General features: G+C 34.8%; 1 protein-coding gene across 1 annotated transcript in view; it reads left to right on the forward strand.

The window, feature by feature from the left end:
- TTN (titin) overlaps positions 1-22,431 on the forward strand; it is a 242,040-nt gene that overhangs the window by 92,256 nt on the left and 127,353 nt on the right. The window contains 38 exon segments of the mRNA XM_010569298.1: positions 11-79; positions 609-779; positions 1,022-1,084; positions 1,344-1,421; positions 1,759-1,863; positions 2,407-2,484; positions 2,674-2,754; positions 3,051-3,128; positions 3,341-3,421; positions 3,616-3,699; positions 4,013-4,111; positions 5,274-5,351; positions 6,233-6,307; positions 6,473-6,547; positions 6,805-6,888; positions 7,134-7,196; positions 7,516-7,593; positions 8,811-8,927; positions 9,298-9,393; positions 11,498-11,581; positions 11,781-12,098; positions 14,043-14,120; positions 14,326-14,400; positions 14,613-14,696; positions 14,901-14,987; positions 15,525-15,554; positions 15,557-15,600; positions 15,750-15,906; positions 16,126-16,209; positions 17,110-17,214; positions 17,410-17,481; positions 17,837-17,914; positions 18,133-18,216; positions 18,404-18,532; positions 18,760-19,077; positions 19,721-19,801; positions 20,768-20,851; positions 22,025-22,159. Of these exon segments, the coding sequence (XP_010567600.1) occupies positions 11-79; positions 609-779; positions 1,022-1,084; positions 1,344-1,421; positions 1,759-1,863; positions 2,407-2,484; positions 2,674-2,754; positions 3,051-3,128; positions 3,341-3,421; positions 3,616-3,699; positions 4,013-4,111; positions 5,274-5,351; positions 6,233-6,307; positions 6,473-6,547; positions 6,805-6,888; positions 7,134-7,196; positions 7,516-7,593; positions 8,811-8,927; positions 9,298-9,393; positions 11,498-11,581; positions 11,781-12,098; positions 14,043-14,120; positions 14,326-14,400; positions 14,613-14,696; positions 14,901-14,987; positions 15,525-15,554; positions 15,557-15,600; positions 15,750-15,906; positions 16,126-16,209; positions 17,110-17,214; positions 17,410-17,481; positions 17,837-17,914; positions 18,133-18,216; positions 18,404-18,532; positions 18,760-19,077; positions 19,721-19,801; positions 20,768-20,851; positions 22,025-22,159 (3,780 nt within the window).

The following is a 22,431-nucleotide window of genomic DNA, read 5'->3' on the forward strand; positions in this document are numbered from 1 at the left end:
ATGCCAACAGTTACCAAGAAAGTTCTACCACCAAAACCTACACCAATGATCATTGAGGAAAAAGTTATGAAAAAGGAAGGTACAGATCAGCATCTTTCAATTGCAGTTTACATTTTTTCCGGCACCCTGTGTTGTCTTGTGCTTCTTGCAAATATGTGGGCCTGTGTGTATGTACCTGGATCTATTGTACTAGTCATGCTGTGACTACTCTCAGTATTTAAATAATATATGCACTGTGCTTTTATCTTTCATAAAGTCTGTTTTTAACATGTTTGTGGCTAGCCTTCTGATTGTTGTTTAAACAGCCTACAGGATATTGCAGTATGATTTAGCTTTTTCTTCATCTATTCTGCCTGCTGGCCTATGCTTACCTAATAATGGCCCAGTGACCCAACATTTCTTTGAAGAACTGCCTTTGGAATTCTTCTAATATGCTATTTCCAAATCCTGTGCATGCATTTATTTTAAATTTTCAGGTTAAAGGTGTCTGTGTCTTCAGTCTTTAACAGATGTTAAATATTATAATTGTATGTTTGTTCTGCGTTCAGTATTTTAGAATATGAATACTGACTGTCTAAATATGTCTAAGACTTAAATGTGCAATACAGATACAGATTTGATAAAAACTCACATGCTGACTACCACTAATGTGGATCTAGAATATAAAATACTAAAACAAAATCCTGTCTTTAAAGTACCGACAGTAGAAACATGGACTGTTTCAGAAGAAAAGATGTCGGTTTCTGTCCACAGAGAAGAAGAGTATTCATATGTCACAGGTATGTACAAAACCAAAAATCTGTGCACCCAAATCAAAACAATATTTCAGTCCTAAGAGATTCTCTTTTAATCTATTTTTATGTATGGCAAATTACATATTTAGACACATCGTGTACTTGTCTTTCATTATGCATTGCTTCTTTTGTTTATTGTGTTATGTAGCCTCAGTTTTCTTTAGATTAATAGATGTCAACATTTCAACTATTTTATCTTAACATTGTTCAAATGCTTTTCTTTGAAGAGCCAACAGAGCATGAGAAAACAGTTGAAGAAAGATTCTTTGAAGCTGTTTACCCGATTGAAGGTAGCTTGATTAAGAATGAGAGGCTAATCAATGTTTAAGATTTTTAAAAAAATTTGAATCTGTAGTTACTCAAAACTCATTGTGAGTTTTGCACATGCTCTCGGTTTTCTGGATGAAATTTTTTTTACATATTAGCATATGTGTTTCAGTGACCTTTGTGTATTGGACACGCATAATATCTTCTTAAAAGCTTTTCAGATTTACTACAGTTGTTGATATTTCCTATCCAAATTTAATATCTTTACAATTCCTATTGTAGCACATAAGGAAATAGAAGAGGAGGAAGAAGAGGAAGAAGAAGTCATTTCTACAGAACTGGAGATCCCTCACGTTGAAGGTAAATAAAATCTTTGTAGTGCTCAGAAAATGCGCTCCATTTTTCTGAACTTCCACGTTATCTGCCTGTACCACTCTTTACCAAAGGATAGCATATCAGAACTGAGATCTTTCCATTTCTCTATGGCTCTACTCTCAAAAGTTCAAGCCCCACTGCATTTCTAAATCTAATTCTTCTTCATCACTGCTTTAAATAATTCTTTAAATAGCTTTTTTTGAGATGCGCATATTGTATTTGTTTGACAAAACAGTCTATTTTTTGACATATAGTGTTTGCTTGTCCAGCGTGTTGAAAGTAGCCTACTGTGATTTGCCAAATATTTTTACTGTCTCCTAAGTGTTCACCACCAATCTCTTTAAAGTGCCTGAGATACCAAAGAGGCATGTTCCAGAAGAGAGAAAGCCCACTCCTGTCCTTAAAAAAGAAGCTCCACCAGCTAAAGGTATTTCTACTGCCCTAGTAAAAAAACTAAAACCAAACAAATTGTCTTTCATTATATTATTTTTCATGTTTTCTTGAATATATTTATGAATTTATTCTCTATGTGGCTTTGGTTTTGCATTATCTCCATATGCATTATTTGATTTTGCGTTATCTCCATACTTTCACTTTTTCATTTGTGCTATAACTTAGCTTACAGCTTGCATTTGTCTCAGCTTTGGCCCTTCTCTTTGCTAACAATCTTGTGTTTGTTGTTTGTATTGAGGTTGTATGGCTTTTGCAGACAAGAGTAGGCTGTGTTTACTTCAATAGAGTGCCATGAAAACTGATAGTGCAGTAATGTTAACATTGGAATTTTATACTGTATGATAGTGTCTTTCCCATATAGTCCACTGTATGTCCAAAAAGGTTGTACATTGTATTATGTTGCAGTACTCAGCTACTTGTGCAGACACTATGTTCTCTAAAGCAATCTTGGATTACTGAAGTCTGGATAAGTGGTCCAAAAACTAAAGTTCTCTCACTTTGACAATGTTTTCCAAAGTGCCTGAAGTCCCCAAGAAACCTGTTCCAGAAAAGAAAATTGCTGTTGCTAAAAAGGAGGTGGCTCCCCCAGCAAAAGGTACAGTACCTTTTGAATGTGCGCTTTAACCGGTCCTGTACTATTGTGCTGTTTTCCTAACTACTATTTGCTTCTCAATATAAGCATATGATAACTATAGTCTGTGTGTTATGTTGTATGTCTGTTCTCATCTAAGACAAACTCAAAAGCCTTAGAAAGATTACTTAAACAAATTTTAATACCTTTAAGTTCCTGAAGTGCCTAAAAAACCTGTGCCTGAAGAGAAAGTACATGTTCCTGTTCCCAAAGAAGAACCTCCACGTCCCAAAGGTATACTCAGTGATGGAGTGTACATGTACCTGTTGAATATCTTTTGTGTGTGTCTGTTAGCCTGTACGTTAGCATGTCTGTGTTTTTAAAAAAGTGGCTTGCAGAGACTGGTTTGATTTTTTTTTTTTTTTCCCAAATATTTGTTGCTCTTGTCTCATACCTTTATATGTTAAGTGTATGAATGTGTTATGTGGTGTGTCTTGATATTCTTATAAATGGATTAATGAAATTCTATAATACTGCAATAAATCTTTGAAGTATAGAATTCAGTTATCTTATATTTTATCTTTTTTAAGTGCCAGAGGTGCCTAAGAGAGCTCCCCCGGAGAAAAAAATTGCTATTCAAAAAAGAGAGGAAGCTCCACCACCTAAAGGTACACTTAAATAAGAAACATTCTTTTCTTGTTATCTTAAGCATCTTGTTTATATCCAATTTGGTTTTGATTCTTAAGTTAATCTGGTTTTAGTTATACTTCAGTTACATTAGCTATGTAACTTTTGTGTCAGTTTTGCAGATAACTGTTATAGATGCAGTCATAAAACACCTGTAATTTTAGTTACTTAATATTATTATAATTCTCTGAAGTGCCAGAAGTACCTAAGAAACCAGCCCCAGAAGAAAAAGTACCACATGTTCCTAAAGTAGAAGAAGCTCCACCTGCAAAAGGTACAATGTTGTTCACTGTAATATCATTTATTGTAGTCTTTGGAACATTGCATTTGTCTCAGCTTGCTCAGCTGTTGTGTTTTGTAAGCAAAATATGTCCATGTGTAATCTTCTTGAATGATACATTTCTGTTACGTGATGCTATGCCAGTTTTGCATTTTATAGGTCCTAAAAGTAAATACCTTTTTTTTAAGTGCCTGGGGTTCCTAAGAAACCTGTTCCTAAAGAAAAAGTATCTCCTGCTGTTCCTAAAAAAGTTGAGGCTCCTCCAGCTAAAGGTATGCTTTCCAGCAGAATGAAAGAATGTGCTGTTTCTCAGCTTCTGTTTATATGTTCTGTATAGTTATCAGCCATTGATTTGTGCTTCCCCTGTGAATTCTGTTGTTCTGATTTAGTGACAATGAATCATTACAGTATGTTGTATGTGTTGTGCAATACTTGTAAAAATACTATTCCTAAATATTAAATTTGTTATGTGTTATGTGCTCAGTACCCTCAAGCAATTCTTTGGAAACTTAGATTAGCAATTTGCAACATGGCTTTCACAATGGAATTAGAAAAGCATACATTTAATATTATTATCTTTCAAAGTGCCTGAAGTGCAGAAGAAAGCCACTTTTGAAGAAAGAGTACTTATTACAGAAGAAAGAATATCTGTTGACATTCCAGAGGAAATCCCACCACATGAAGGTACACTATAAGCAGACAATACTGAGAAACTTGTGCTTTGTCTACAAGTCTATTGTTCTAATACCAAGATTAAAACACACAAAAACTTTGTGTTAGTTACCTTCATGAGTTTTGTCTTGAACGTTTTACAGACTTACAGACAGTTAAGAGCCTCCTGAGTGCGTTTACCATTTCAGTCTTGAATGCTAGGATCCCACCCCATTGACAGGAATGGAAACTCTACCACTGAATACACTGATCTTCGGATCAGGCTCTCATGAAATCATAGTAAGAAGTATGGATGTATAGCGTTGAGTTTAGACTCTGCGAATTAGGACTGTAACCATCTATTTGTCATACTCCCTACAAAGCTCTCTGTAGCCCTGCAGATAATGATATTATTTCTCTCTGCAGTGTTAGCTTCTCACCAGCTCTTTTAACATTCTCGTACTCAGGGAAGGCTGAGATCAGTTGTTTTAAGTCAGTATAATGCCACAAAATATCTGCTTCAGGATAGCTGAAATCAACATTTTGACAGTTTTTATATCCCATTAATAACTAGTCAGTCAAGACAATTCACATATTCTATTAAAAAGCATAGATGAGTTTTTAAAAGCAGATATGGAAGTTATCTATCTAAAATAGGAACATGAAAATATATATTCATATGGATACGTGCAGTGTTAGTTTCTGTTTATCTCTTGCAAATTAACCTTTTACCCCAGAACAAATTGATGTTTTCCCTAATACAGTCACATTTGTAGATGTGCACATGCCAGGCTTTCCTTTCAATTCTTGACCTACCCTTCTCATCTCATTCCTGTCCTTCTCACTTTCATGTAGCTGGATCAAGGAGCAACCTCTAGTTCTTTGGCTGTTGTTTCCCCTCTTAGCTGTTGTGATGGGGAAGTTTGGGGAGCTGAGGAATTCTGGTGTACTGACAGTTGACCAGTAAAGGATATTTGAAAGTTACAACAGCATACAATAGAGTACATGGGGCATGGACAAAACACATCATTTAGAGCAAATCATACATATGTGTGTGCACAGCACTTTCTGCATTGTATGCTTATCTGTCATTGTCATATAGAACTTGTATGAATTGGTCTTCATCTTCTCCATCCTTTGATCCATCCATCCATCCACCCAGCAAAAATACTAAACCAAATAATTTTCTTTAAAGAACCAACAGTTGAAGAATGGGCTGAAGAAGAAATGGAGGAAGTGTCTATTTCCATTCACAAAGAAGAGATTTCTGAAGGTACGACCACAATTCAGGAATACTAGGCAAAAGCAAAAAGTCATTTTTGTTTTGTACCAAAAATAGTGTCGATTAATATCTACTCTATTCATAAAGAAAAATTTACTACTATATAAATGTTTCACATCTTATGAACTTTAGTGCTAAGAATGTGTACAATTTCTATTACTTGCTTTTGAAAAGTGTAGTAGTTAATCCTGTTTTGGTACAGTGAAAATAATGAGGTATCTCTTGGATGTTGAGAATTATCAGCCCTTCTTTTTTTTTTTTACAAAAATTCTCTATTGGAAGTTCCTCTTCAACCAGGTTGCTTGGATGAAGTAAAGGTCCTTCAGAATATCATGGTGCACTCTGGTTCCTCAGACCATTTCACAGGAAAATGACTAAATTGTTTCCACCTGTAAGTTTACTGGTGGTAACAATGCTGTGAAGGATGTTAACATACACTGATTGACTCAATTTCCATTACAAGTCACACCGTAGAAAGTATTTTCAAGGGATGGCTTTAGTCAAGGAATTTTCTCAGTATTTGGGAGAGAGGCTTTCTCAGAGTGGACAAATTCCAACATTAGTGAACTAGTAGACAGAGGAATGGAAAGTGCTGATCTAGTATTTCAAATACTGAGCATTTTCAAACTACACAGAAATACAAGATGAGAGTTCAATCTCAGATCCATTTAAGTTGCTTGGAGTTTTTCCATTGGCTTCAGAGGGAGCAGGATGGTTTGAATGTAAATTTTGTAATACCAGAGGTCCCTGTTAGTAAAAGCACACTGTTTATTCTTGTCTAACAAATATTTTGTTGCTTACTAGGGCCATAAAGACAGTAACAGATGTCAAATACTTAAACTCAAGTATTTTTTTATTTTACTCTTTTTAAGTGAGTGAAGAAGACTCTTACTACATAGAGGAGAGGGTAACTGTTCCTAAAAGAGAGGAAGTCCCACCCACTAAAGGTATATGTTCTTTTCATTACAAAATATTGGTTGTTTCATCATTCTGAGTGTCATGTTGCTACTGTATGTTTATTTCCATTTGTGGTTTTTTGTATTAAGGAAATATGTGCATGTTACAGTGATACTCCTCCTCTTTGTAAAACTATGTATTGTAATCTTTTAAAGTGTCTGAGAAGCACAGGAGAGTTGTCCCTGAACCAAAAGTTCCAGCTGCCCTTAAGGAAGCTCCAGGAGTTAAAGGTATAAACCAGTTCCTCATGTGGCTGATATATCTTCAACGGGATTATGTTTGTCTTACTGTCTTGTTTATACGTGTTGATGTGGGTAGTGTCTGTTTCCAGTGATGAATGATTGTGTCAAATTCCATCCTGTATGATGAAAAGTAGTACTGTTTGTGTTAACTGAGTAAAACACATAATGATAGAGTAGACAATTACAAATATTAGACCTTAATATTCTTTCTCATCTTCCTTCTCATCTTACTCATTTTTCTAAAGTTCCTGAAGTTCATAAGAAAGCAGTTCCTAAAGAGAAGGTACCTGTCCCTGTGCCTAAAAAAATGGAGGCTCCACCAGCAAAAGGTATATCAGTGGTTTGTTCCTTGCAAAAAATACTTTTTTTGCTGTATTCTATTTTTAATATATATGCATGTTGATAAAAAATATCTCACATATCAAACTTCTTCAACATTAAACATGTACTTATGTCCATTTGTCTACAGTGTGGCCTGTGTTGTCTTGATGAGATTTATGTTATTTCATCTTTTATCTTATGTCTGTTGGTGAAATCAATCAAATTTTTCTAAAGTTGCACAATCTTTTTTAAGAACCTCCAGAAGAACGGGTGCCCACTTTTGAGATAGAAGTTGAAGAACGTCCATCAACCAAAGGTAAACAAACTGAGAATATTATTACCATGGGGATTCTTTTTGTTTGGCCTTGCAGTATTTGTGCTTAGGCATTTTACTTAAATAAATTTTTGTTTGTTAGTATCTGTAACCTCTGTTTAGATCTCCCCTTTCTTTTGACTATTTACTCATCTTTGTGCTATGGCTGTGAAATACACTCTTCTGCAGTGTCTCATTTTTGTTGCTGTTGAAGTTTACTTAGCATTGTCTTTTTAAAAAAATCAGATTAAGTAGAAAAAACTTATATATAGCTGCATTTCAAATATTGCAATTAAATATTCTTACACTTACTATTTTTAAGTGACTGAAGTGCACAGGAAAATTATCACAGAAGAAAAAGTTGCCATTGCTAAAAAAGAGGAGGCTCCACCAAAAAGAGGTACATAATTTTTAAGAGCTACACAAGAGGTCTTGTTTCAGAATACTGTTTTATATTTATAATGTCTAATTGTGTAACACAAGCTGTAATGTTCAGTGTTTGCTGTCTTTTTTTTATTTGACTTGAAAAAATGTCAAGTTTCTGCATTTGTGTTTTGTCATCTGATTATGTTAATAAACTGTGATTAATTCAAAATCTTTTAAAACAACCTTTTTTTTTAAAAATGCAAGCAGTGCCCAAGAAGCCTGTGCCAGAAGATATAGTACCTGTTCCAGTTTCAAGGAAAGTGGCAGCTCCACCAGCTAAAGGTATACAAGTTCTTTTGAAAGTAGAGAAGGCTTCTAAATATCAGATGTCCGTGTGCATCATACTCACCATCTGCCTGGTTAATCAAATCCCAGTCTCTCTTGACTTGATTATAAATGAAAAGGACATTTGTCTTCTCACCTGCAAAAGAATTCAGAAGGTGACAGAGAACAGTCACACACCTGCATTCCTTGCATTTTCTAGCTACTATTTAACTTCGTTGATCACTCTGGCTGCCTAAGAGCTTTGGAAAGCTGAGTGAAAGTGTTTACTCAGTGAAGAAGTGAAATAAAAATGAATACATTTAGAAAAGAACTATTAATGTTTTATAACATTGTCAATATTCAGTGAAGTGTTTCAAACTTACAAATATGTCTTCTGTTTCTGTGATTTTCTTGTGTTTGAAAAGTGATTTTGTTACTTATGTGTGGTATTCTGTGGTTTAATTACATTTCTGAAGAGCCTAGAGGCAAATATTTTACATCTTACTTTCATCTCAATCATTCCATCTTACTTCATGATGTGTCAATATGGTGTTTGATTTTGATGTATTTTGGTCTCTATATATCTGTTATTCTAATATTATATGTATTATTTTGGTAGATATTATTTTAATATTTAACTATATTTCTGCTTTTACTAAAATTGCATGGTGTTTCAAAGTGTCTAATTTATCTGGGGAACTTATTCCTGGAACCCCCCAAACAAATAGTCTTCAAAATAATGCCTATCTAGCTACTCTGCGGCTGGTCATTTTCTCTGTTAATTTAAACGTCTTTATGTTTGTATGTCTGGTGTGATTGTTGAGTTTATTATACGCATTTTTGCTATGTAAATGTGTACTATTTCCCCATAATTGTTTGTCCATAATTCTTTCATATGAACGTCAAGAAGTATATGATTTCTTTTAGAATTTAGTATTCTTACAATTACTATCTTTAAAGTGCCAGAAGCACTGAAGAAAATTGGAAAAGAAGAAAGAGTATCCATTGCTGTTCCAAAAAGAAAAGTGTCCCCACCACCACAAGGTACTCCTGCCCATGGATTAATCTATGAACAGGCTATCCTTGTACAATACCACCAGAGCTTCAAGCCTGCTGGTCTGGCACCTTTCTTGAAGTTCTAATGTTAAAGTCATAGAATCATTTATGTTGGAAAAGACCCTTAAGATCATCAAGTCCAACTGTTAACTTAACACTACCAAGTCCACCACTATGTTCCACCATAGTCCCAAGGGAATCATAACAAGAGTCTCTGAGAAACACTACGAGATGTATTTTTCCCAGTTACTCTGGGTATGGGATGTGTCAGGAAATAATAAGTAGTTTTCTAAGAAACCCCAAATGGTGTAGTTATTATTGTACATGACATTTCACCAGAGAAAAATATTAACTTTAGACTCTGTCTTTGAAGAACCAACAGAAGAAGAACGCTGGGCTATGTCAGAGGAAGTATCCATTTCTCTTCACACAGAAAAGGAGATTTCATACACAGGTATGAAAGGACTAAAAAGATTTTATGTTTAAATTTACATCTTGTAATCTACTTTAAAAACAAACAAACAAACAAACAAACAACAAAAAGACAACGAAACACAATTTCATGTCCTGTGCAGATGGCCGGTTTATCCTGAAAGTGAAGCTTGCAGAATACCACAGGACAGCATTCCTTTCTCACAAAAAGCTTAAATCTTTCCTCCTGGCTTACTGCTGTTGTCATAGTGGAAGCATAACCATTTCTCCAGGTCTTCCTTTGCAAATCTTGCTACCTATCTGACCTTTGAGGGGAAACAGGGCAGCCTTTTCCTTCATTTATATTAACGTTCTTTCCTCTTCTGAAAAGAAACCCTGTCCTTTCCTGTTCTGTGACAGCAACTCCTCACCTAAATCTGAAGGTCAAAGAAAAAAAACTTTACCCCTGCTGTCACCTACCTGGCTGACAGACTTAGCACAATCCCATATATTGGACCTGCCAGCTCAAGGGCTTTGAACAAAGTCCACAGCTTTTAAAAAAAACTCAATGCTCTATTACTTTTGGAGGCAATCTATTGATTTGTGAAAAATGACCCACAAGATGCCTCATACTTACTGCTTTCAGATGTCCTGCTGTTGATAACATTATCATATTCATATCATGAAAGATTAATACAATCATATCAGTGTGAAGTTAAATAATCTATTTTGTCTCTCTGTTGGAGAGCGATGGGGGGACAGACAGATCATGAGTACTAAGAGAAGGATGGCAGAGGATCTTTAACCAGCCTTCTGTAAGGCAGGGGTAATATGCTGGCTGGTCTAGAAAAAAAATGGTCAAAGCAGAAGGACATTAAATGCAACAGTTCTCCCATGGGATACCACATAGAGGTGCTGTAGCTAGGACAAAAGAATCAAGAGGAACCTGAGCTTCCTGGCAAGGGCAGTCACGCACAATGCAGTTTTTGTTATCAAATCAACCAAAATTACCAGTTCCAGTTTTAGTTTAAGATTTCAAATGCAGATGTACCTGGCACTTACAGTTAAATATCAAGCAGGGCTCTGCTAGCAAATATTTAAAGAGCTGATCATTCTTCACATTACCACAAAAATAACACCCACTTAGCAGCCATCAAGACTTGTGGCAGCCACTCATCTGCGCTCACTGTAGCTTGTCATGACAAAAGTATGTAGAAATTCTCAAATCTGTCACTGACAGAATGGATTCCATCTCTTAAAAAGATCAAAAAAGATATCCAATCTGTTAAGAAAATGCGAAAGTTACTGTCTAACTTGGCAAGTCTAGTAGTCTCCCAGATGTAAAAATGCTAATGCAGTTTCCAGTTATATTGACTAAAAATTTCCCAAAAAGACACCTGCCTCAGAAGACAAGACCTATGCATTGCTGTTCTGGAAAAGAGAAAAGGCTGCTTAAACATAGTGTGCATTCTTTCCTGAATAAATCTTAAAACCTGAACATATTCACACCTTAATCTTTTGGATCCTGCTTTTCTAGGGAATGGCTCCTTGCCAAGCCTGAACAAAGAAGCCACATTATAAAGCAATCAAGAGAAGAGGAAAAATACCTTCCTCACTGAGCAATTAATTCTTTTGCTTTTAATTAGACCGGAGCTCTTATCCATTGTTAGTCACTCACAAAGGTTTTCTCCATGTGCTCCCTCATCTTCATCTAGAGTTTCCTATACAAATCTTTTGTTACCAGTGATTGAGGACTCAGTCTATTACTGAGGTAGTGCAAAGTGTCACTGCTGTGGAGAGAGGCTGCCACAGAGGACAGTGGGATTTAATGATTTTGTAATTGGTTGAATTTGGCTTTTGAGTTCTGCACATTAGCAAGCTTAACTTCACTGATGGCAGCAGTGAATGAAGTAGGAATCATATCAGTTGCTTACATTGGGATCTTGAAATGTTTGTTGTTACTTAATTGAATAGCAGTCTAATGGCTTCCATAATTACATGTCCAGTGTCAATAAGCACAACTGTCTTTTACGTATCAGCCATGTATTTGTAAGATTTTTTGTGTGTGTGTTTCTTGCCAAGAATATTTTTGTTTTTAAATAACACTTTCAAAAATTCTTAATTGTAAATGTACTGTATCTTTTAAGTGCCTGATGTACCAGAGAGGGCTATCATTGAAGAAAGAGTACCAATTTATCCTCCTAAAAAAGTGGCAAGACCACCAGCCAAAGGTATACTGGATAGAGTATTGAAATACAGTATAAATGTTTTTTGTGTCTTGTATGTTCCATGTACAGTGAATACTGATTTGTTTTCTGTGGAATGTTCTTCGTTTTGTTTAATTCTTATTTGACAATGCCTTGTAATCCTTATTATTAGTAAGATCTATGTGCTAAATTTTAAGATTCTTTTAATTGATATCTTTTTAAGTGCCTGAAGTACGCAAGACAGTTGTCCGAAAAGAAAAAGGGTATGTTGAAGTTCCTCACTATAAAGAGGAAGAAGAGGTTCCAAAATATGAAGAGGAAGAAGCCATCAGATATGAGAAGGAGGTAATCCATTACAAGGAGGAAGTCCACCATTATGAAGAAGTTAGTCACTATGAGGAGGAAGTTCCTCAGTATGAAGAGGAAGAAGTCACCCGTTATGAAGAAGAAGCGGCTTATTATGAAGAGGAAGTTCAGGAGTATGAGGAGGAAGAGTCAGAAATTCCCCAGTATGAAGAGGAGGCTCCCCCACCAGTTAGAGGTATACTTAAATTTTAGGATTTGTGTGAGACAAAGTAGTATCTTTTCATTCTGTTAATATACCAAAGTATCTTTTCATTCTGTTAATATACCAAAGTTTTTCTTTAATATGTTCCAGCATGCTTTACAGTGTGCCTTTTTTTCAAGATGTTTAATGATTAGTATATAGTGTAGAAAACATGTGATGGCTGTATGTCTACTCTTTACTACTACCTCTATAAATTTAAATGTTCCATTTCCTACATGTTCATTCCTCTTTCATATGAAGTCTGTATAACCCACTAAGAAAATTTAACTAAGCTTTACTTCATCCTCATCTGGGGTGCAAGTTTGCCATCAGATTGTGCTTGAAATACTTAGAAATATTTATGAGAATTCTGTAATCACAGAAAAAAAAAATGTTTATCTAGAAAATAGGTAGGATACATGAAAAGAAGAAATTTAGGAACACAAGTCGCATTGCTGTCCTCTCAGAAACCTTTGAAAACCTCATAGTTCTTGTTTGTTTATTTCTTGAAGGGAATATATGTCCATAGAAAGCAAAGATACAAAAGTTCTATTAAATTGCCATATTTAAATATTCTTAGTTTTAGGTATTTTCCTTAGGAATAATTTTTATGGTACTGGTGTAAATTTTCAACATTGTACAGGATGAACGCAGTATTCACTACTTAGAGAGGACAGCTAGGTCACACCAAGATCTTGGTAATAAACCCTTTCTACATAGTAATATAAAGATATAGACTAATGATATCTGATTTTCCAAAATTATGTAATCATTTAAGGGTTCTTAAAAATGTATATCTTCCAGTCCTGTTTCAAATCATTCCTCAGTGTCTCTTCCCCAAAAAGAAGTTCAGAATTTCTTTTGACTAATTAATGAATGCCAAAACAATATTTAATATTGCTTGCAGTAGAATTTTGACATATTGATTAGCACATTTTTCCTAGTAAGGAAAAGGCCAGGCTGTAGACTGCAAAAGCCAGGTTAATCCTGAACAGGAAGATTAGGATTAGCTAAAATTTCCTTTGACTCTATTGTAGTAGTTAAGTGTAATTCGTATGTGCTCCAAACTTTCTTCAGTATGCTCAGAGCCAGTGGGATTACTCTCCTGTCATCATAAAACTTGTATGCATATTTCTGGGTTTTGGAGTACAAAAACCATTAAGATACATTTTAGTTGAAACCTTTGCCTCACGGTAGTTAAAGGGAAAATCCGTTGATTTCAGCAGTCAGGATTTTCTTTTTTCATTGAAGCAAACCACTAGTAAACATTGCCGTTACCTAACAAATTGTGGTATAAACTGCTGGGTACTTATAATGTGTCCATAGTTCTGTGTTTGAAGTAAACCAACTGATAAAATTGATGTGCTTGCTTTCTACATGTAGAAAGCACTTGGAAATTTCTCAGGAAGAAAATGTAATCAGCAATATATATTCACTACATATACAAAATTGGCTTATCCAACATGATCAGGTGCAACATATTACATGTCTGAGAAATGTTAGGGGAAAATACGGAGAAGTAGTAAAACCACTAAATATCTAATACAGCAATTAAATAGTTGTTTCTTACAATGTTTGTAATAAACATCCAAAAATTGGAGGAGAAAATAAAATAGTATTCTTGCAATTTTCCCCACCATGACACTTCTTAATCTTCTTTAATAGCTGGTTCTAAAAAGTCAAACTCTGTCTTAACTCAATCTTTTGATCAGCAAATAAGCCCCTGAAATTAAAAACATCTTTATTGATGGCCTCAATGGCTGAGCAGCAAGAGTGGACATAATAGCAGTTAGTATAACCTGTTTGCTATTTTATTTTGTCTTTATGATCAAACTATGTTAAATCATATCTGTATGTTTTGAGTATGTATTTGTGATGCTTGTGAAGTTCCTGTTGTTTTAGAAGTAAATACCTAAAATATTAATGGTATCTTTCAAGTGCCTGAGGTTCCCAAGAAGCCTATTCCAGAGGAAAAAGCACCTATTCTGAAGAAAAAAGAAGCTCCTCCAGCAAAAGGTATATATTGTGTCTCTATGTTAGCAGACTTCCTCTGAATATGTAATTCACAGTATTTTTCAGATGCCTTACTTGACCATTATTTTTTTCTGTTCTTTTTGGAGGGGTGTCTTCATATGAAATGTTTGTGCCATTGTCTTTTTAGTTTCATTTCTGTTTTGAATAGTTTGTGGATTATTTTCTAACCAAAATAATGTTTTTGAAGTGCCTGAGGTGCCAAAGAAACCTGTACCTGAAAAGAAAGTCCAAGTGCCAAAGAAGGAAGCTCCCCCAGCTAAAGGTATATTAACTTGTAGTTAACTATGATCAGAAAGGTTTTCTAGACTTCATTTATCTTCTTGCTTGTGTTAAACACTAGAATAGTTAAAGACTGTTGCTCTTAAGAGTTGTGGTTCTTTGTGTTTGTGTTCAATTGTTTAGTGTCACTGGCTTGTGCTTCATGGTGTTTTACAGTCTTATGCCAGGCTCAATTTACAATAATATCTTCCTAAGTTCCAGACGTGCCGAAGAAACCTGTGCCAGAAGAGAAGGTTCCTGTTCCTGTACCAAAAAAGAAGGAAGTTCCACCTGTCAAAGGTATATCAGCCCTTGGCTGAATGTGTTAAAAAAAAAATATTTTAAAAATCAGTGTTTGTTCACCTTTCCTCTTTAATGTAGTGTAGAGTGAAGAGAGTTTTCTATTCTTGACAGTTCTTGTCATTCCACTTTATTGATTCTATAATTGTTCTTTACCTTATGGTTCAAAAATAAAATTCTTAAACTACAATAATATTTTTAAAGTGCCTGAAGTACCAAAGAAACCTGTGCCAGAAGAGAAGGTACTTGTCCCAGTGCGTAAAAAAGTAGAAGAACCTCCACCAGCCAAAGGTACACCAGTTTCTGGTTCAACTGCATAATTCTAGTTTTGTTTCTTCAGCTTTAGAAGACTGCAAGTAACAATCCCATTCCTTATCCTAGTGTGTTTGATACAGAACCACTCACTGACCTATGTTTGATCAGAACACTGTGTTGTGGCTGTTTCTGTTAGTCACAGGTGCTATGCTTATTCTACACTTTGAAAGTTTCTATGTTTGTGTCTTGTATTGTCTTTCTCTTTTGAATCTTATATATCTAAATTATTTAAAATTACTTGCTGTTTCAAAAACAGATGCTCCAAATGATAAACAATGTACCTAAACAGCCAGACTTCCCCCTTAGCCTTACTACACCAGTTTGTAATGCTGTAGTCTGTATGTTTATAAGTTTACATCTGTGCATAAATCTATGGATAAAATCAATGTTATATTTCATACACAAATTTTACTGTATTTGTGTAGTTATGTTAATATCAGTTATACAGTTCGCACTTTACTATGTTTTATGTTACATTGAAAATTAATTTCTTGAACAAAAATGGCTTCAAAGTACCTCAAGTGCCCAAGAAAGTTCCAGAAAAGTACCTGTCCCTGTACATAAAAAGCCAGAACCTCCACCAACCAAAGCTATCTCTTCTTATAACTGAACATGTGGATGATGCTTCTTACTGTTTCTGTACATTTGTTATTAGAATTTAACTGAAGTATCATAGCAGTCTGTGACAAAGGTACTTGCTGATTCATACTCTTAGCTTCTGTGTAAGATGTCTCTCAGTTTCTGATGTTGTGTCTAAGTTTTCTACAATTAAATACTGTCTTTGAAGTGCCAGAAATACCAAAACCTCGCCGTGAAGAGGTACCTATTTTTGCTCCTGAAGAAGAAGAGGAAGAGGAAGAGGAAGAGGAAGCTGTTCCAGAGATACCACCAAAAGGTACACCATTCCTTCTTGAAAATTATCAGAGAGCTTTGTTCAGTTCATTTAAAGATCTTCATCTCTATTGATTGTTTTAAGCTGGATGTAAACCTTCATTATCCTTCTGAGGGGAGTTTTCTTCTTCTTATTGGTCTTTGTGAATTTGTTCTGTGGTTTCAGTAGCTTTGATGCTCTAAAAGTAATTGAACATTTCTTATCAAAACAATATCTTTAAAGTGCCAGAGGTGCCCAAGAGAGCTGTCCCAGAAGAAAAAGTACCTGTTGCAGTTCCTAAAGTAAAGAAAATTCCACCAGCTAAAGGTATATCACATTGTGGTGTATGCAGATAATTCCTCTCCCTTACATTTTCATATCTCAGTGGAACCTTATTTTAAAAATAAATTTGTACTCATGTAAAGTTAGATCCTTGGTTATAGCACCCTGCTGCTCCCCTCTAGTGCTAGGTCTCAGGCAGGGCTTGATTGTCTATTTTGTTATTGACTTCAGTGGGCTGAGAATCAGGCCTTGAATGATCTGCTTGTTTTCCATTTTAAGTGATTGCTGTGAATTAAGTAATTCATTGTAATATCATTATTCAGAACTAATGTTTACATTTAAAATTTGTTTAAACAAATACCTGGAATAATATTTTATGGGCCTTTACCTGGAAATTCTTCAATTCAGGGAGATCATTCTGACTTGTACCTTCAAAGTATGCTAAAATCTCAAGACTTTAAGGTAAACTTATATAAAAATAGCATCAAATCACAACTGACCATACAAATAACCAGAAGATATACCCTAAATATAGTATTCAAAGTGGAGACAGACTACTGCAGAGGCCACCCTTTGGTGCTGAGCAAATTCTACCTCAGCAGCTGAGTTTTTTAGAAAAAAAATTGAAAAGCAGACACTGGAAGATTTTTATGTAAAAAATTAGATTCTAATAATCTTCTACAACCTCTCATTTGTGGCATACCTTGCTAATATCTTCCATTGGAAATGATGCTGTGTAATTAAGAATTGGGTAAAAGAGCTAATTCTCATATAATCCTTACAACCCAATTGCACCTTGCTGCTTTCAGGGAGTGAAAAATAACTAATAGAGTTTCCCTTATCTTTATTGCTATAGTTACTTTAAAGTTGGTGTCCTTGTGTTTTATGTTATGAATTTCTCTTTGTGATGTTCTGAAAGTAAATTTCTTAAAATAATCTTTGAAGTGCCTGAGGTGCCAAAGAAAGTTGTGCCTGAAGAAAAGGTTCCCATTTTTGTTCCTGAGGAAGAAGGAGAGGAAACTATTCCAGAAGAAACTATGCCAGCAAAAGGTACACAATCTTTTCTTGCAAGTTACTCATGAGATCTTTTTGGTTCATTAAAATTGATCTTTATTTCTTGTTCTAAGTTGTATGTAAATCTTAATGATCTTTTTGGGGAGCTTGTGATCTTGTTTCATGTTTTTTCATGTTTTTAATGCTCTGAAATTAATTTTAAAATGTGTTTGCAAAATAATATCTTTAAAGAGCCAGAGATTCCTAAGAAACCTGTCCCAAAAGAAAAAATACCTGAGAAACTGGAGCTTCCTCCAGCAAAAGGTACATAAATTAATACCTAGGAAAACAATGTGTTGTTATTCTCATTCAGTGTCTCTATTTTATTTTGTTTGTTACTTATGTTAGTTTTGTGTCCCTGCTGTCTTTCTGTATCGATGTCTTAGAGTGCCTGTCAAATTCCTAGTGAAAAATAAGTTCTGAAATGATATAACTTGTTCAAGAACTCTGCCTATGGATATAAAGTGTGGTTTGTTCTTATTTCTGTTTCATCTTTAAAATATTTAAAATATATTCTGCAGATCAGTTATTATTTCATTGTGTTTGTTTGTATGTTTTCTGTTGTCTTTCTCATACTACTGGTGGATGACATTCTTAAAATAAAATAATGTCTTTAAAGTGCCGAAGATGCCTAAGAAACCTGTTCCTGAAGAGGAAGCACCTCTTCCTAAAAAGGTGCCAGCTCCACCAGCCAAAGGTACTGCAGTTTGTAAATGCTATTATCATTAATAGATAACATTCTTCATACAAGTTGAGTTTAGCAAGGAACATTTTAGTATGTCTGTCTCATATTATATTTGTCACTATACTATTTGTTTGTCTGTAAGTTTCTGTTCTGCTGTTTGTAAGCTTCTGGGTTTGTGTCTATTTAAAAACTGTGCAAAATAACACTGAAGTTAGGTCCTATCTTTAAAGTACCCAAGATGCCTAAAAAGGTTGCTCCTGAAGAGAAGGTACCTGTTGCCCCCCCTGAAAAAGTGGAGGTTCCAGCTACAAAAGGTATATATACTCCTGATTATAATTAATATTTGTGCTAAAAATACTCTTGACCTTCTTCTTTCTAACTTTTGTCTTTGTTGTATGAGATTTCTGCTTGAATTGATGTTAAAACTCTTCATTATCAATGTTCGCATTGTAGAACCATAAAGCTCTGTTTTGTGTACTTTTTAACTTATACTGCTTTAAGGTGTTTTTTTAAAAAAATTCCTAAAAGAAATCCATATCTTTAAAGTCCCTGAGGTGCGTAAAAGAGCTGTTGCAGAAGAGAAAGTGCCAACTGTTGTGCCCAAACCTAAAGAACCAACACCAACTAAAGGTACAGATGTATTTCTTCTTATTCCTCCCAAATATTTGTTTTTCCTCCTCATTCCTAAAATCCTTTGTAATATATATACTGTTTCAGGAGCATGTTCTTATATTTTAATGTAACTTATGCTTGTGGTTATCATGTACCTTTTCTGGTTTATGAGGATTGTCTTGACTAACTCTAAAAAAAAGAAATTAAATCATTGTAAGGTAATAACAATAATACTGTTTCTAAAGTGCCTGAAGTATCCAAGAAACTTGCCCGGAAAGAAAAAGTCCCTGCTCCTGTAGTGGAGAAGTATGAGTATGCATATGAAGAGTATGAGAAGTACGAGATGTATGAAAGTATTGAAGAGTTTGAGAAGGTTCAGGAAACTGAAGAAATTGAGGCATATGAGGAACCCGAAGAACCTGAAAAATATAAGGAGACTCAGGAACAGGAATACGAAGAGGAGGCTGAGGAGAAAGAAGATGTCTACGAAAAGTATGAGTTAAAGGAGAAGGAAGAGATCTATGAAAAATATGAGGAGGTTTATGAAATCCAACCAGCTATAGGTACATCAAGTCATATTTTCTTCATTCTTATAGTTTGTTGAGTTCCCAGCTACTGCTTAAGCCTCCTTAGGGTATTTATTTATATTTTTCCCCGTTTGTAGTCCTATGTGTGTCTGTTGCTGGTAATGATAAATCCATTCAAAGATTGTTTCTCTCCTACTCCTTCCTAAGGAATTCTTCCCTTCAGAGTGGAATGGGAGGACTCCCTATCTGACTGCTGAAGAGTGAGCTAGTGTAGATATGACACGAGCAAAGTAAATGATAATTTTCTGATGCAGTTCAGCTTCAACATGTATCAAATATTTTTATGTGTCAATATTAGTTTCTTTTGCCCAGTTCAGCTCCTGTGAGTTACAGAGATGTTAAAACTCTTTTAGAACCTTCCCTGTCATAATTTAAATTTATGATCATAGGATCCCTCATGCTAAACAGAAAGTGCATCTAAAATGTACCAGAAAGATGTACACTGATATTCTTTATCTTTCATTGCTCAAGAACTCTGAGACGAGTGGTTGCTCAGTTGTCTCTGCATAATTGATGAGATGGTTACTCTACAAATGAGTGATTTCTCTGCTTGCTGTCTTTGTATCTGTGGTAATTCCCCATAAATAACTTAAAATCCATAATGAAATATTTTTTAAAGTGCCTGAGGTGCCTAAAAGACCCCTGCCGGAAGAAAAAGTACCTGTTCCTGTTCCTAAAAAAGAAGCTCCGCCAGCTAAAGGTACATTAGGTATTAGATAAATTTAAAAACATAGCCTTCTGCTCCAAGTCTCTGAATCCCCAAATCCATTAATTTACCTATTCTGGTCTGACTGCTAGACCCTTAACTTTCTTTCACAGTACAGTCAAAGACAGGGATTAAGTTACTAAAAAAATATTTCTTTAACAAATCAAAACTGAGACTAATTCTTTTCTGAGGACAAAGGAAGTGTAGGCAGGACCTTCAAGATTTAATTATAAGTGACATTTTATAGCTAATCATTGAAAACAAGCAGATGAATAAATTAATAAAAGTCTGTTGAGCTATAGCACCATATCAGTGAAACTAGTTTCCTACAGAATCCTAAAAACCTAGGACCTTCTTCTACCTAATCATGTGCTGGAGTGCATACAATCTTAATAGGTGTCCTCCGTATCAGGCTCTACAAAAGATAAGTGTCATGAATAGCAGTTGTCAGTGGATGCTAGCAGAGTTTCTATACCAGTCTGGAGCTCTGTAATTTTCTGTTCAGAGCACTTAATTTGCCAGAAATTCATTTTGTGCTATCTTTTATAGCTGTTTCTCATACAAATTATCAAAATGAAATCAGTGGGAAAGGGGTCTTTTTTTTGCATAAAGACTGGGAGTTAATTGATAGAAAATTAAAACCTTACCATATTCCCAGCTGTTATTAATTAGAGCTAATCGTTCATGAAACCTAATTGCTAAGGCTTATACTAGTCAAAAAATCATCCAAGAAGAGCAGTGTTTTTCATTCAGTGAATACTGAAGCCTCGAGCTATGTGAATTCAAGCAAAATAGTCTGGATGGGTGGCCTGCAAGGTCACCACTCAGTAGCAACTGAGGACACTGTATTTTGTAGTTTTCTAGATTTTCTCTTTGCATTGTTTGCCTTTTGTTTAACTTTTATTCTTACATAATATTCATACTGCAAAAGTTCTTAAAAAACTACCAATGTCTTTAAAGTGCCAGCGGTGCCAAAGAAAACTGTTCCAAAAGAAAAAGTACTACCTGCTGCTCCTAAAAAGGAAATGACTCCACCAGCTAAAGGTATACTTCATCTGCGTTGTCCTCATGAATCATGAACTCTTATTTCAGTCTTTTGTCTTCACTATTTGTTGAGAAGTTTTATGTCCCCACAGTGTTGTGGGTTTTTTTTCAAATGTTTGTGATTGAGTCTTTTTTGCCTGTTGGTTTCAAGTAATTCATTGAAAATATGTGAGAGTCAATTTAAAAAAATGTGTGTTCTGTCATTAAGCTACACATGAAAGCAATTCAGAAAGAAAGAATATTTTTATTTCTTCTGAAAAAGAAGGAGATTCCACCATCCAAATGTATGACCATCTTTCAAGAATATTTTTTTAATGTTATTCTTCTGTCTAATCTTCAAAATTAACATAGATGTTCTTTCAGGAAGTATTTAATCCTTTGTTGTTTCATGAATCTTCCTTGTTATGTTTGCTCTTCTTCTTTCTAACCTCTTCCAAATAACTTTGAAAGCCCTAAAAGTAAATTATACCTTAAAGGGCCGGCTGTTCTCAAAAGAACTGTCCCTGAAGAAAAGAAACCTACACATACACCTGAAATAGGAGTTCCACCAATGAAAGGTAAAGGAACCTTTGATATAACATTTTATGGAAAGGAAATATTTGTGTTGTTTTTCCCAAATAGCATCTTCTAAAATGATCCTCATGTTCTTTACACCCTGGCAAGAGTCTCTAGTCTCTAAGTGCAGATTCAGCACCCAGTGATAAATTGAAAACTCTGAGGTAAACATTTCAGATATGTGCTATGTATGTGCTAAAGAGTAAATACATTGATTTATGAATGAAAACATGCTGAGGAGGTATCACTACTTATGCTACCAGTATGTAAACTTTCAGTGCTTTTATATTACAAATATAGTTGTGAATTTAGTTTAAACAGGGGGATTGAAACCAATACATTGGTCATGACACTGGTGGAGAGGTAATAAAGCAAGAGCTAGTAAGATAAAACCATTAAAGCGGTTACACATATCGGAAGGAAAAAACATGATGATACAGTGGGAAAAGAAATGGCTTATGCTCTTTGAGAGCAGAAACTATAAATTTCTTCACATAATGAATTGTTCCAGCAAGACATGTCTAGAACTCTATATTTCATTCTCAAAAAGGCACAGTATTTGGGACCTTAAAAGAACTTAGTTTTCTGGGTTTATTTATTTATATTGAATTTTAAAAGTTGAAAATTATTTTGAGGTTACTAAAAGAAAGTTAATTAATATCTTTGAAGTTCCTGAGTTTCATAAGAGAGCTGTCCTTGAAGATAAAGTACCCACCGTTATTCCTAGAGAAGAGGAACCTCCTTTGTATGAAGGTACATCAATGACACCTCTACCAAGCAGTAAATTGCAGAGAGTATATCCATTCATGTTCTAGATTGTTCTGTAAAATATGAGACATTTTCAATTATTTTTTTAATTATTTAAAAGCAACTTCCATCCATGTCTTTGAGACCCTCTCTCCCCATAAATTTGGTTATAATTTGGCATTTTTAAAGTGTTCTTTTCTTCTCTAATAATGGGAGAAAGAAACATAAATAAGAGAGAAACTAAGTTTCTGGTTCAGGAAAGCACTTTAGCCACATTT

The sequence above is a fragment of the Haliaeetus leucocephalus genome, unplaced genomic scaffold (assembly GCF_000737465.1).
Source record: "Haliaeetus leucocephalus isolate CR32 unplaced genomic scaffold, Haliaeetus_leucocephalus-4.0 Scaffold1, whole genome shotgun sequence".
Classification (NCBI taxonomy): Eukaryota; Metazoa; Chordata; class Aves; order Accipitriformes; family Accipitridae; genus Haliaeetus; species Haliaeetus leucocephalus.